The sequence below is a fragment of the Lampetra planeri genome, chromosome 35 (assembly GCF_965212315.1).
Source record: "Lampetra planeri chromosome 35, kcLamPlan1.2.h2, whole genome shotgun sequence".
NCBI classification, from domain to species: Eukaryota; Metazoa; Chordata; class Hyperoartia; order Petromyzontiformes; family Petromyzontidae; genus Lampetra; species Lampetra planeri.
Window position 1 is genome coordinate 1,646,939 of NC_136141.1, and position 15,111 is coordinate 1,662,049.

Sequence of the window (15,111 nt, forward strand, 5' to 3'; positions counted from 1 at the left end):
AGGGATTCATCTTCTTGGTTCTTTCGGTAAAGTCACGTAGAAGGGAAATAACAAAATAATAAAAATAAAAGATAATAAATTACAATTCTCACGACGTTTCGGCCACAACGCAAGCAGCCGTCCTCAGGTGAATCGCGCTAAGAACAGGTCTGTCGGAAAGACAGCATCTGAATGAGAGCGTCTCATTCAGACGCTGTCTTTCCGACAGACCTGTTCTTAGCGCGATTAGTGTTGCAAAAACACGAGGGCCAGTACATTTCTTGAACCGAGCAAGGTCATGATTGAGGTTTTGGGAAAATAAAGACGACGGGAGGGAATTATAAAATGGGGCGGCGAGCGGGAAGCAGCAGCAGAAGGCGAGTGGCGTGAGTGGCGTGAGTGGCCGAGTGGCGTGAGTGGCGGGGGGCGACTGTGTCAGCGGGTTGACCAGCAGAATGGTGACCGGTGTCGCAGTGCGGACCAGACGTCCGTGGGAGGAACAGCGGCCATGGCAGTAGCAATACAAGGGGGGTAAGGAGGCGACTGGCCGTCGGGGAGTTGCGTGACGAGACTGAATAAGTGCAGGATCATCAAAGTGAACTCGTCTCTGTGCTCCCATTCAGTCACCACCGACCGGGGTGGTGAAGTATGGTCGCAGGACTCCGAACGACTGACATGACGTGCCGAGGCCTTCGTGCAGCAGTGGATGTGGCAAAGGCTCCCCCCTCTGAACGCGATTTTTAATGCTTTAATGTTTAAAATGACAGTCGCATCCATCAGTCGTGAACACACACCCACGTGAACACACACCCACGTGAACACACTCTCACGTGAACACACCCTCACGTGAATACACACCCACGTGAACACACTCTCACGTGAATACACACCCACATGAACACACTCTTCACTTGAACACACCCTTCACTTGAACACACCCTTCACTTGAACACACCCACGTGAACACACACCCACGTGAACACACACCCACGTGAACACACACCCACGTGAACACACACCCACGTGAACACACACCCACGTGAACACACACCCACGTGAACACACACCCACGTGAACACACACCCACGTGACCTTACCAAGGCTTCCTCGCATGCAGCTCTTCGCAAAAGGCTTGCTCTGAAACCAAAGATGACATGACAATGGAGATCAGAACTTAAATCACTGTTGTCGCTACGGCGCTGGTTATTAAACCAAACGCAAGGCGCATCAACATCTCTTGAGGGCTACGTAACATACGGGGCCCATAGCTGTCATCCCACTCGGTTTACCCCGTATTCTTGTACAGGGAGATTGAGTTGTTCAGGTCCATACGCCATACGGCCGTTTCAATGCGGGTCAAAAAAATGTGTTTGTCTATTTGTTTGTGTTTCTCCCTTGTGATGTGAGTTTGTAGGATGAACGTTGAGAGTTGTAAGGGCACTGGGTGACCAATACGATCTCAATTGTGTGTAATAAGGTAGGGCCCTGATGAGGGGTTGACAGGTTTGAGTTGATAACAAGAGTGCAGCTTGTTGCTGGCCTGCTGAGCGTTTGGGGCATTTTGGGGTCCCGCGTTCAGCAGCCGCGAGGAAACTCAACAGTGGAAACCCATCGACACGGACACAACAACGTGGTTCTATACAACAACGTGGTTCTACACCACGTGGTTCTCCACCACGTGGTTCTACACAACAACGTGGTTCTACACCACGTGGTTCTCCACCACGTGGTTCTACACAACGACGCGGTTCTCCACCACGTGGTTCTACACAACAACGTGGTTCTACACCACAGCGTGGTTCTCCACAACGACGCGGTTCTCCACATCAACGCGGTTCTACACCACGTGGTTCTACACAATAACGCGGTTCTACACAACAACGCGGTTCTACACAACAACGTGGTTCTACACAACGGCGTGGTTCTACACAACGTGGTTCTACACAACGACGCGGTGCTCCTCTGCTGCTGGTGCCCTCCCCCACGGCGTGGCGCTCCCCTTACCCCAGACGCCCGTGCTGTTGACCCCCTGCCCCTGGCTGTGTCCAGGGCTTGCGACCTTGATGAGAACCACTTTCGTTTCATTTCGCGTCATTCGTGATAATAGCGTCCTGCAAAAATGCTGCACGTTGATGATTAGAATGTGAGAACCGAATCGCACTACCAAGCAAATGAAAATGCTGCTCGCAAGCAAAATCTAAAACAAGCGTATCATAGTAATAGGTTTTTACCCTTTCAACTGGTACAAAAAACAACACCTTAATACAAGGGATCATGTTTGCAATAACCACAACACAGTCAGTCGACCAATCAACTTCAAGGACAATGCATATCATTATCAGAGTTGTTTATTTTTGTTTGCATTTTTTGTTGTTGACTGCTTGTGTTGTGGTTATTGCAAACATGATCCCTTGTATAAAGGTGTCAGTTTTTGTACCAGTTGAAAGGGTAAAAACCTATTATTATGATCCATTGTAGAAAGGTGTCAGTTTTTGTACCAGTTGAAAGGGTAAAAACCTATCACTATATTTTGCCACTGGTAAAGGAGGTCTCATAGTGTAATTAACAAGTGTATTAGTTAAATGGCATCAACACGGACACCCACCACAGTGATCACAACGACCTTCAGCAGCCCCTGTGCACTGCCCATGGCCGACTGTCTCCGGAATGAAACGTCAGAACCACATTCGCCAAACGGACAGACGCCCGGCCATAGAAATGTGGAATTTCAACCACCGAGGGAATGAGATAACGAATGAAAGACAGCGGTCTGGAATCGATGACCTCCACCCCCCCCCCTACAAAGACAAAGATCCCCCGTGTAGCCTCTAACAGACTGTTGGGGCAAGTTGCTGTTAGCGAGCAGCACCGATGAAGGCTGCCGGCGCCGTGGCACACGAGGGGGTGGGTGGCCACCACCAGCACCGCCACCACCGCCACCACGCCCGGCCGTCTTTGTCTCCCCCCAGTGGCGATGTTTGACCACGACCCGCACCGGATAGTTTGAGGCCGAGTCGACCTAGGGGGGAGGCCGAGGTACCAGCTTCAGACAATCGTCACGGCTGTTGGTGGCCGTGAGCGGGAATCGAACTCGGGTCACCGAGGTTCGTAGCGCAGCGCGCTAACCACTGCGCCACCGCTCCCCTCCCCCATTCAATCACCAACAGTCGATTCGCACCCCGCGATTTCGCGGATCGATTCCTTTAACCGCATTACGCGGTTGAACACGAGATTCAAGCCAATCGAGTGCCGAGTGGCACTTGCAGGGCTCTCCGCCTGCCTCCTTCAGCCAGCGCCATCTCAAGACGCCCGACGCAGACCCGCGGAATTCGTTCGCCCGGCAGCGCAAACGCGTCCGCGGGCGATCCGAAAATCGGCATCGATTCCACTGCCGCCTTAATCGAATCTAGAATCGATTACCTGACCCCAGCAAATCCATCGGCTCGGGGAGTGCAAGGGGGGGGGGGTTCGGTGGTTGTGCGCTGCCGCTGTGGGGAGGAGATTGGGGGGGTGGGGCGTGTCTCACTTGTGCCGCTTGTGAGCCCAGGTGGCCCCCCACACGCACAGGGCGCCCCCCGCGGTGCTCTTCTTCCAGTGGGTGCGGAGAGTGCGCAGCACGGACGCCATGGCGGCCCCAGACACACGTGGCGCGCGTGTGTAGGGAGCAAACCACGTGGGGGGAGGTAGTGGCAGAATGGAGCAAACCAAGTGGAGCAAACCACGTGGGGGGAGGTGGTGGCAGAATGGAGCAAACCAAGTGGAGCGACACGTGGGGGGAGGATGTGGCAGAATGGAGCAAACCAAGTGGAGCAAACCACGTGGGGGGAGGTGGTGGCAGAATGGAGCAAACCAAGTGGAGCGACACGTGGGGGGAGGATGTGGCAGAATGGAGCAAACCAAGTGGAGCGACACGTGGGGGGAGGATGTGGCAGAATGGAGCAAACCAAGTGGAGCAAACCACGTGGGGGGAGGATGTGGCAGAATGGAGCAAACCACGTGGAGCGACACGTGGAGGGAGGATGTGGCAGAATGGAGCAAACCAAGTGGAGCGACACGTGGGGGGAGGATGTGGCAGAATGGAGCAAACCACGTGGAGCGACACGTGGAGGGAGGATGTGGCAGAATGGAGCAAACCAAGTGGAGCGACACGTGGGGGGAGGACGTTTCAATTGCAACACAAGCAATCATCAGGTGGGAAAACCACAGCAAGATTTTTTTGCTGCTGCATTGACATTGTTGGCTTCATTGGCATCGTTGCTGCCCCCCCCGCGCATCCCCCCGTTCTCTTAGCCCCGCCCACTTCCAGCCCCGCCCACTTCCCCCCGTCCAACTTCACGTCTCTCCGAGCGTCCACGCAACGCTCCCCTCCCCCTACCCCCCTCCCTTGCCCCTCCCCCCTCTCACCTATATAACCTCTTACCTCTGCATCTCTCGTCCACTTCTTTCGAACTGCTTGTTGTTGTGTTTAGATTGTTGTTCTTCCCCCGACAGCTCCGATTAGCACGGTTGGCTACGTACGGTGTGAAAGAGGTTCGAAATTGATAAAAGGCGAGAGGGTAAGCGAGGGAGCCCAGACAAACCAAACTACACACACTTCAAGATTCAAAAGCAAAGGGCAGCGTGAAGATCGTGAGCTTTATTTAAGGCAACAGCATTATTACAATGACATTTTTTGCAGCAATAAAGTGAAGTCACCATATATCAGAAGAATATTGTACCTTGAAATTATTGAATGCAAATTAATTTTTTATATTAGTTTGCGAGGTAGCCCCAAGCGATCCAGTAAACATGACCAACGTTCCATGTTCCAAGATAATTTAGTTTCAATTTCATGGTTGTGCTGCTTCAGTGTCCCAGACTGCTTTAATTGAAATGGTCAACGGGCGCAAGGATTAAAAAATGTACCTTTAAATTATTTAGTAATACTTTCGATGTAAGGGTTTCCCTGGTACTCAAACACTACGAACAGTATAACGATGTATATGCCATAAAAAAGGTTATCAGACAATGTTTTTAAAAACTTAATCCTCACCCTTGTTGGCTCCTTCTCTTTGGCTCTACGTGCTAAGAAAGGATATTGCCCAAAACGTCCCAGACTTTATACACTTTTCTTTTAAGGCAGAGTTATTGATGAATTTTGTAAAAACAAAAACATGATCATTGGATGCGGATTGCTTGGGTGCTGAAATCTTTTCGGTGTTTTTGACCCGAGCAGACCCAGCTGAAATGAAGTGACGCCTCCAAGCATCAACTCAACAAAGATCTCCCGACAGCCGGTGCCGAGGAGCCAAGAGGACAGAGATCATTCACCAGTCTCTTAAGTGCTACGTTTATCACTCGCAAGCTAATCACTCATGCAAGGCACCTCGCACGACTATGCTATTGCAGGCACGGCAAAGACCTTTATAAAATCTCCCCTCATGTTACGCGCCTAAAATATCCCAGCGTCACACGATCAGGGGGGGTGAGGGGGGGTAAAACCCAACGCTTCTTGGTGGCATTTCACCAAACTCGCGACAGCAGGAAAACTACGCGGAATGCGTCGTTTGTCTTACGTGGTGTCTTATTATGCAAGCGACAACAACAACAAAAACAACCCCGGGATTTTAATGCCTCACGAAGACTCGGAGATTTCTCAGGAAAGCTCCTTTTAAATGGAGGTCGTCCTCAAGGAAGATCAGCAGAGGGTGGCCGGCCACCCCGGTCACAAGAGTCGGCAGAAGCGGCAGCTGCGGGTTACAAGGGGCCCGAGCAGAGGTCGCAACCGGGTACCCGATACTCGTACCCTACCCGATACCCGGCTACCCGTACCCGGCCGGGTACGGGTAGGCGTTTGCGACCCTGGTGCGGCCGGGTACGGGTAAGGAATCAAAACCCGTTTGCGACCTCTGGGCCCGAGGTGGCGCTCGCCTCATTACCGGAGATGTAAGTCGAGGATCGTGAGCCACCTTGGCCGCACGAATAGCGACTGAGGGGGGTGTGCTTGCAAGAACGTACGACAAAGACCCCACAAAATCTCATTGTCCACGGAGTAGCAGGTGATCAAACAAAGCAAGGGGACACAACAAACATTCTAAAACGTGAATTATAAAATTATAAAGTGTTCCAATAAATCAATCTTTTTTTTAATATTTGTGCCACCTCTAAAATATGAATGGCTATCAATGCAGTCTGAAGATTCATGCTAATCCCGTCACAGTCGCCACGTTTAGAACAAAATCAAGTTTAGATGGCAGGAAACACGGGAGAGGGGACTGCAATGCCGCAGCAGTACAGCCCGAGACGAAACAGCCAGGGCTCAGCACCACCACCAACAACACCACCACCAACACCACCACCAACAACACCACCACCAACACCACCAACACCACCACCACCAACAGGCCAAGAGACGGCGGGCGCAGCCTCAGCAGCACCCATCAGGGCAACGGAGAAGTTCGTAAAAATAATTCTCACATCGACCTTTTCATTTTACGCTTCACAGGTAAGAGGGATAAGCATTTACACCATTGGAACCTCATTTGCCAGTAAAAAATATGATTGTTTTTTTACCCTTCTATCTGGCAACAAAACTGACACCTTTTTTTAAAAAGGAGTCATGTTTGCATAGACCACAATACCTGCAGCCATAATGCAAATAAAAACAGAACAATATATGATAGTTGTTTTTTGTTTGCATTATGGCTGCAGGTATTGTGGTCTATGCAAACATGACTCCTTGTAAAAAAAGGTGTCAGTTTTGTTGCCAGATAGAAGGGTAAAAAAACAATTATCAGGTAAGAGGGTGTTTTTTTCCTTCCTCCCCGTGGCTCGTGATGTCAGAGCGATGGGCCGGCAACCCTCGAGGTCCTGGGTTTTGACGGTCTATTAAACGTGGCCTTGCATTCGAGTACGCTACCGTCCACATTTGAGAATAAAACATTCAGTTTGACTGTCACGTTCACAATCTAGGGGTAAATGGACAAAGCCACATGTAACGGTGTATTAATTGCATACCAAGAGCATTCATTGCCTGTCAACCCCTTATCAGTGGCCTACCTTATTACAGACCAATTCACGACTTATTGGTAACCCCGTGCTCTTATAAATCTCAACGTTCATCCTACAGTCCCATCACAAGGGAGAAACACAAACAAATAGACACAAAAATGCCCCGATTGAAACGGCTGTACACCGCATGGACCTGAAAACTCAATTTCCCTGTACAAGAATACAGGTAAAACTGTGTGGGTCGACAGGCATGCAAGAGTACAGCGCACGTAGCGGTGTAGTTGTATCTGCGTACCAACATGACGGAGCCACGTAGATCGGTGTAACTATTTGACTGCACACCCCACTAAATGTGGATTAATCAGGGGAAACTTAAGGGGCGCGTTGATGTGCTTGATGTCCACTTGTGAGAATCCCGCGGCCTGCACAGTGCGTGCGGTGTCACGAGCCAGATTGCACCCGTCACACATGAAGGACCACAGAGGGTCCAGCATCTGCTGACAGCTACGCACCCACGTGTCGGGAGCTGCCACCACGTGCTCCAGGAGGTACAGCTTCCCGCCCTGCACGCAATGCAATTGTACACAATCAGATTCCATAATAAAGGAGCATTTTTTTTCGGGGTTTGATCGCGTCAGCATTCACGTGTCGTTTAACCCGCCAACATCCGGCGCAGCCAATTAATAAGGTTTGTTACGTCAACAAAATGTGCCAATTATAGTTGCTACTTCAGCCCACCAAAGTGTTGGAGAGTGAATCAACAGCATTTATCTTCTTGGTTCTTTCGGTAAAGTCACGTAGAAGGGAAATAATAAAATAATAAAAATAATAAAATAATTCTCACGACGTTTCGGCCACAACGCAAGCAGCCGTCCTCAGGAAACCTGTTCTTCACCTGAGGACGGCTGCTTGCGTTGTGGCCGAAACGTCGTGAGAATTATTTTATTATGTTTTAATTTTATTATTTCCCTTCTACGTGACTTTACCGAAAGAACCAAGAAGATGAATCCCTGCAGTCACGAAAGCTTTAAATCGAAATTCAACAGCATTTACTCAAATTGTAAAGGCACAACATGTACCCAAATTGTGTGACAGGAGGAGACGGGAGAGCGTTGTGGATGATTGGCACTGTGCGGCGAGCATGCACAGGGGTGAGTGAGCCTTACGGGACGCAGCACGCGGATGACCTCCCGCAGGACGCCCTCGGGCTCCCGCACCGAGCACATGACGAGGGTGCACACCACTGCGTCCACGCTGGCGTTCGGCACGCTGCGCATGTCCTCCCCGTGTTCCACCACCGTGTCCACGAGAGTCACGTGCCGGTTCTCGTCAAACGCCCTGGGGAGGCATCGGGCGGTGAGGACGATGGCGAAAGTGTGGAGCGCTCACGGTTATAATTTATATGAGAAGCAATTTCGAATTTCTATTTAAACTGCTTTTTATGACACGCTTTTATTGAACTCACTCCGTCTGTTGTCGTATCCTTAAAAAATATTGCGACTCAATTTTTACCCACTTCCCAATGTGCTATCGACTGCAAACTTGGTATACTTATGTCACACTGATGACACGACTATATTCTATCATGAAAAATTAAAAATAAATATTTTTAAACATTTTACACGCTTTTATTTAACTCACTCTGTCTGTTGTCGTATCCTCAAATCTTGTAACTCTATTTCAACCGTCTTCCCAATGTCGCATCGACAGCAAACTTGGTATAGGTATGTCATACTGATGACAATACTATACTCTATCATCAAAAATTAAAAAAAAAATTTTCAACAATCTTTTTTACGGGTCTAATTGTCCACGCTCAACTCACGTTGCCTGTAAATCACCACGGCCCCTTGCGTTGTGGCAAGCTTCGGGGCCACTTCCTGGAGTCGTGGAGTTCTGCCATTACGAGTACGGTACATTTCATTCAAGCGTGTTTAAAAAAAAAAGTATTTTAAAATATTTTATTGTGTTTGGTTTATTATCCTTCCCCACACAATTTCGATTAGCACGCTTGTCTACTTACGGTGCGAAAGAAGCTCAACGTACATACGCACCGTGGCATGAATTGCATGGACAAGAATTATCTCAGCCTTGTCGAGACCGACACTTCACAGGAAGTGACTGTGTGGTAATTTTGTAATTTAGACCACCAACTCTGAAAATACGCAACTGTAGATTGGTTTGGTCCTCAGGACTCATGAGTACGGTACAATCAACAATGTTCACTGCTGTCACATGCATCTGGGAGCCCCGGAAGGATATGTCTAAATGACAAAATGGCCACACATTCAGTTCCATTGAGCTGGTGGTCTGGCTAAGGCTGATAGAGCTCTTGTACACGTAATGCTGCACACATCTGTGTGTTAACAACTCTTATTTGTTTCCAGCCTGCAGCAGCATTTCTGTTGTGATGCGCCTTCTCGTCATGTACAGATTAGAATTTGTTTTCGCGACCAATATCATCTATAATATAGGGGTTTTTTTGTTAGATTTCGTAAATATAAATGTGTCGTTAAACTCGCCACCACCCGACACAGCCAATTAGTAAGATTTGTCACGTAAACAGAATATTCGTTCCTCGTACAGCACACCGGTTGTGTTAGAGAGCATGTTGTGAATTTGAGTTTAACGACACATTTATATTTATGCGATCTAACTAAAAAAAACCAACGATGATGGTGTAAGCATGGTTAGTCGGCAGGGACCCTGACGCATTCCAGGTTACTTGGTTCTAGACGATCTTTAAGAATTGTTATTCGTGAGTTTGCCAAGAGGCTCAGAGGTCTCAGTGCTGAGCTGACACTGCTGAGATCGTGGGGTCATGGGGTCGAATACAGCCAGGAACCTGTTCTTAAAACCGGTTTTTCAAGCGTATTCAGTTGAGGGTCTCAGCCAAGTCAGAAAAAAACCAATCACCTAAAACTAATTTTTTTTACGAGGTAAGGCCCACTGAGCTACTTGGCTATTTTTCAGAAGCGACCTGGTCACAAATGATAGCTTAACAAAGTGGCTTATGACGTGGACATTTATATCAGCCAAGTACTCTGAACGCGTGATGTCGATTCTAAATGTGGAGGAAAAAACCGGAGGACCCGGAGAAAAATCCACACGACCACACAAACTCCGAATATACAGCAGCAGGCATCAGGGTCGGGTTAAAACCCACAACCTCTTGCATACTAGGCGAGGGAGTTACATTACATTTGTTTCTGCACTTAATTTGCAATATTCTAGCAATTAATTTGACTCACATATGCAAAGTAGGCTGGGAAGTGCTGTCCTCTACCGTGTGGGCCAGAGGTCACCTGGAAGGGATTCTCAGAGGTCGCCCTGTGACACCCGCTTCTGTGGGCCGATCTCTAACACTAAAGAAGGCTGCACTGCCCTGTGAGAGATTAGAATGGATTCTTCTTATTCTCCTCCTGCTCATAGCACGATGCTAATTGCACAATCAGTATAAAATGGAGGGAAATGACAACAAATATTCAGTAACAAAGAATATGTATTGATCATTGAGTCGAAGTTACTCCCCTACGAAAAAAGATCAATGCCGCACAGCCCTCTACAAGCCTCAATCGGGTTCCTAAGCCACTGGGTCGAGTTCCGGAGCCACTGACGTGATATTACGGTGCGGTATGTGTGACGCATCACTCACCTGAGCAGCTTTTTTTTAAAATGCGGGTTGGGATCAAGACACGTGACTTGGGTGCCCGGTGGGAAAAACTCAAAGTTGGCTCCTGTGCCTGCTCCAATCTCCAACACACGAAGAGGCTTTTCATTGCCAAGTACCAGGTCTGTAGCATTGAATGCAGATAAAAACACGAAGACACACACAAAGACAACAATTATATCCATCTGTGTGTCTCTGTCTCTGTTACAGACCAAGTTTGGCGCACTCGCCGTGGAGGATGTTCATTGACATGCTAATTTTTGCCTGCAGCCCTTTGATTGGTGGAAAGCCCACCACCGCAGCGGTCGCTGCCCATCACCTGCATTGGCTGCTACGCCCATTTCAAACCTTTATAAGCAGTTGTCTTTAGAAGCTAACCCACTTTTTTTAATGAAAAATAACTTCCCGTACGTATGTACGTACATATGTTGAAATTCTTCTTTCGCACCGCACTCATTGCGATATTCAGTCTACGTGCCAAGGTGCGTGGAATGATGCATGATGCACTGGGGATTAAAAGATTAGATTTTACACCGACTGGCATTGTGACACTACTGTGCTGCAACCACACACTCCTGAGAGCCACCCGCCTCCCTTACACTGTGGCTAGGAATGTTGGCACACAGAGTATGATGTGGTGCGTGGGGTGGGTCGTGTAAGTGTTATCTATATGCCAAGTGCTATTTTTAACCACGTGCGATTTGCGCTCAACACATGACCCCAAACCACTCCTGTTGTCGGCCTCTCTGCACTTTTGTCTCTTTGTGTCAGTGTCCATCTCGTACAGTTTTCCCACAGCTTTCTCCTCCAAAATGTGTCTTGTTTTTTATGTCCTTGTGTATCTCTCTCTTCACATCTCTCTCCCTGTATGTATTCGCGTGTCTGTATCTACTCCACATCTCTCTGTGCCTATTCTTGTCTCCGATGTTAATTATTTCTGCGTCTCCATCTCTCTTCTTTTCCATCCGAATCTCCATTTCTCTCTCCAACTCCGTGTCAAACTCTCCACGTCTTCGTCAGTCTCCCTCCGTCCGTCTCTCTCCGCATGTACGTCTGTCCCTGGTCTGTCCCTGCGTCTCCCTTCTCCCTCTGCAAACTCTCTCCCATCTCTCTGTGTTTTTCTAGAACCCCAAACAGGGCCCCCCCCCCTCTTTCTCAATCGTACAGTTTGGCCCCAACAGTGTGGAGTGAGCAGACACACTGGGCTAGATGGATCTGGTTTCTGTAACGTCAGGCAGATGCTTATGTTTACTGCGACGTTATGAGGACGACTCAGGGTAAGGAGGCGGCTTTTTATTTAGAATTAGAATCCGCCCCATGTCTCTCGCTGGCACAACGAACTCGTTCACGCATTGGCCGGAATCCGCTTGTGCTGCCACATGTGTGGTAAACCCAGAAAAATGGGCAGAAAATACCGCAGATGTACGTCCGTTTTCTTGGTTCTTTCCGTAAAGTCACGTAGAAGGGAAATCATAAAATAAAAACATAATAAAATACAATTTTCACGACGTTTCGGCCACAACGCAAGCAGCCGTCCTCAGGTGAAGAACAGCAAAGACAGACGGAAAGACAGCTACGTGACTTTACCAAAAGAACCAAGATGAATCCCCGCAGTCACGAAAGCTTTACATCGAAATTTGTACGTCCGTTGTTGTGTCATATTGGCAGAAACGTAATTTGGTTCAAAGTTTCGATTTAAAGCTTTCGTGATTGCAGGGATTCATCTTCTTGGTTCTTTCGGTAAAGTCACGTAGAATGAAAATAATAAAATAATAAAAATAAAACATAAAATAATTCTCACGACGTTTCGGCCACAACGCAAGCAGCCGTCCTCAGGTGGAGAACATCCGAATCTGGCTTGGCGCCAAGCAGGGGCTGATGACGTAGGCCGTTGATTATGACGTCAGCCGCACAGCTGGGGATCTCTGCGCTCGAAAAATCGAGCACCTCGTGACCCGGGTTGGGTCAGCTCGGCACGGTTCCGGCGTGGCTCGGTTGTACGTAGTGGAAAATACGTTTTGCTTAACTCCTTTGACCAAATTGCCCATAGTGCGGGTGTGCGTGATCTCAGAAGCTAAGCAGGCACGAGCCTGGATTGTGCCTGGATGGGCGACGCGAGGTCTGGCGTGTGCAGCTAAATCTATTGTAGTACTGTACTCCTATGCTCCCTGCCACCGCCAAAGTATCAATCGGTCAGAGAGCAAACCACGACCCGCAACAAGGAGGGCCCTCGTCCAGCAGTGGATTTATAAACAAAGATGTCTCTACGATGTGCAAACTGCAGGGCGCCTTCTTCTTGCTCTCGAAGTGAAACATAAAAGAAGCGACCTCGCAACGCCGCGGGACACGTCACGCCGTGCACTTGAACTTCAAACCCAAGTGGCCTGCTGCCCCAGGGAAGCGACGCGACACGGCTGACGTCCCCTGCCGTGACGCAGCACCCCCCCCCCACCCCGCCAGCCCCCCCTCCCCCCGGCACGAGCCCCCCAATCGCCAGGAAGAGCCCCCCCCCCACCACCCCCCAGAACGCAACACAAGCTCCCCCCCCCAGACCCCCAGCAAAAGCCCCCCCCCCCCAGCTCCCACCACCAGCCCCCCTCCTCGCAAGCCCCACCACGAGCCCCCCTAAGAGCCCCTCCCCTCTGACCCCCACCACGAGCCCCACCATCAGCCCCCCCCCCCTCCTCGCCAGCCCCCACCACGAGCCCCCCTAAGAGCCCCTCCCATCTGACCCCCACCACGAGCCCTCCCCCCAGCCCCCACCACCACCCCCCCTCCTCGCCAGCCCCCACCACGAGCCCCCACCACGAGCCCCCCTAAGCTCCCCTCTGACCCCACCCCCACCACGAGCCCCCCCCCAGCCCCCACCACCAGCCCCCCCCCCCCTCCTCGCTAGCCCCCACCACGAGCCCCCCTAAGCGCCCCTCCCCTCTGATCCCCACCCCCCACTGACCGTCCATGCTGGAGAAGAGTTCCCGCTTGGTGCGCGCCATGAGGCGGTTGTAGCGCTTGCTGAAGGCGGCGAGCAAGCGCGGGGTCACCACGCGCCTCCACAGCTGCGCGCGCCGCGCCGCCCAGCACGCGCCCAGCACTGCGAGCGACGCGCACAGCCACAGGCTGCTGCTGCAGCAGCAGCTGCTGCTGCTACTGCTGCTGCTGTCACCATCGAGCGCCATCGCGGGAATGAGCGAGCCCGCGGAGGGAGGGAGGGATGTATGAGAATCCCACGTGACGAGGGGGACGGGGGACAACCCTTCTCGGCTGGACCCGACCACTCGTCCCTCCACTCCTCCGTGCTCCCCCTTCGCCAAGTTTCAATGTCGAGTGCAAGTTGTGGGTGAAGGTCAGGCAGCAGCAGTTTGGGGTTAAAGGTCAGTTATTAGCAGTTGGGGTTAAAGGTCAAGCAGCAGCAGTAACTCATTTCAACCGGAATGAATTCATCTGTGTGGCCTGCCACGTTGTCCTCACGACCAGAATGAGAATGTTGATTTAGCCTGGCAACACAAATCCGATGAGCTATGAAGCTCTTCTTTTGCACCGTGTCCAGTAGGGTTGCGTCAGAAAGCTACAACGACAAACGATGCCTAAAAAACAAACAAACAAACCGATCGGAGTGCAAATTATTGGAAAGGAAATCAAATAAATAAAGTTAAATATACCAAATAGATAAAGTAAGGTCAAATTGCATAAGGGTACCAATTCCCAAACTTGGGCAAGGCAGTAAAAGTTGTGTATGCATGTTGAACTTCTTTCGCACTGCACGTAGCCAACCGTAATAATCGAAGGTGCGGGGTTTAAGGACAACACACTAACAAGTTTGGCATACAATCCAGTACACGGTGCAATCATGTAATGCTATTTAATATTATTGCGTAATGATGTTATAGGTGGTGGCTATGCACGCCTCTAAGTCCAGCACTGTGGGGGTAAGGGTTGGTGGATGATGATGCACACACGTTGTGAAACTCCGTTCTCGAGGGTGTGGAGGAGGAGGTGACATTATACCGTGACACGCCAGGAGAGGGCGGTGCAGCAAGTGTGGACCCACCGCCACCCGTTTCCATCTATACGGGGATAGAGCGTTGCCCCCTCGCGCGAGTGGATTTTCTGCAGGTGCTCTGGTTTCCTCCGATTTGTAAAAATATATATTGGCTGAAAACTTCTTTAAAAATGTTTAATCTAATGCAGGAACTTCCTGGAAAATAATTGAGTTACACGACTCGGTGTTGCTTCCCTCCACAAATAATTATTATTGCGGATAAGAGTACTTTGTGCTGTACTACAGTGGCATGGTAGTGTGTTAGGCCCATAATCCCTGCTCGAGTGAGGAATTAAGCCCGAGTACATGGAAATGTTTACATAGACACTTAATATATTAGTTCACGAATTCAAAGCAGAATGACAAACATTTATTTTACGGCTCAAACGTATTATTTGTTGACAAATTGTTGTAGCTCTCCATCAAGAGGAAT

General features: G+C 49.8%; 2 protein-coding genes across 2 annotated transcripts in view; both read right to left on the reverse strand.

Moving 5' to 3' along the window:
* LOC144730193 (acylglycerol kinase, mitochondrial-like) overlaps positions 1–3,700 on the reverse strand; it is a 15,625-nt gene extending 11,925 nt beyond the window's left edge. The window contains exons 1-2 of the mRNA XM_078610805.1: positions 3,506–3,700; positions 1,077–1,116 (exon numbers count right to left, since the gene is read on the reverse strand). Of these exons, the coding sequence (XP_078466931.1) occupies positions 1,077–1,116; positions 3,506–3,606 (141 nt within the window). The 5' untranslated portion in view covers positions 3,607–3,700. The remainder of the gene's footprint in view (positions 1–1,076; positions 1,117–3,505) is intronic.
* Positions 3,701–4,595: 895 nt separating this feature from the next.
* Positions 4,596–14,931, reverse strand: LOC144730198 (thiol S-methyltransferase TMT1A-like). The gene is made up of 4 exons (XM_078610814.1): positions 13,593–14,931; positions 10,625–10,763; positions 8,136–8,307; positions 4,596–7,532 (listed from the first exon to the last, which is right to left on the reverse strand). The coding sequence occupies exons 1-4, from the start codon at positions 13,813–13,815 to the stop codon at positions 7,296–7,298; spliced, it is 771 nt and encodes a 256-aa protein (XP_078466940.1). The 5' UTR covers positions 13,816–14,931; the 3' UTR covers positions 4,596–7,295.
* Between the last annotated feature and the right edge of the window lie 180 nt (positions 14,932–15,111).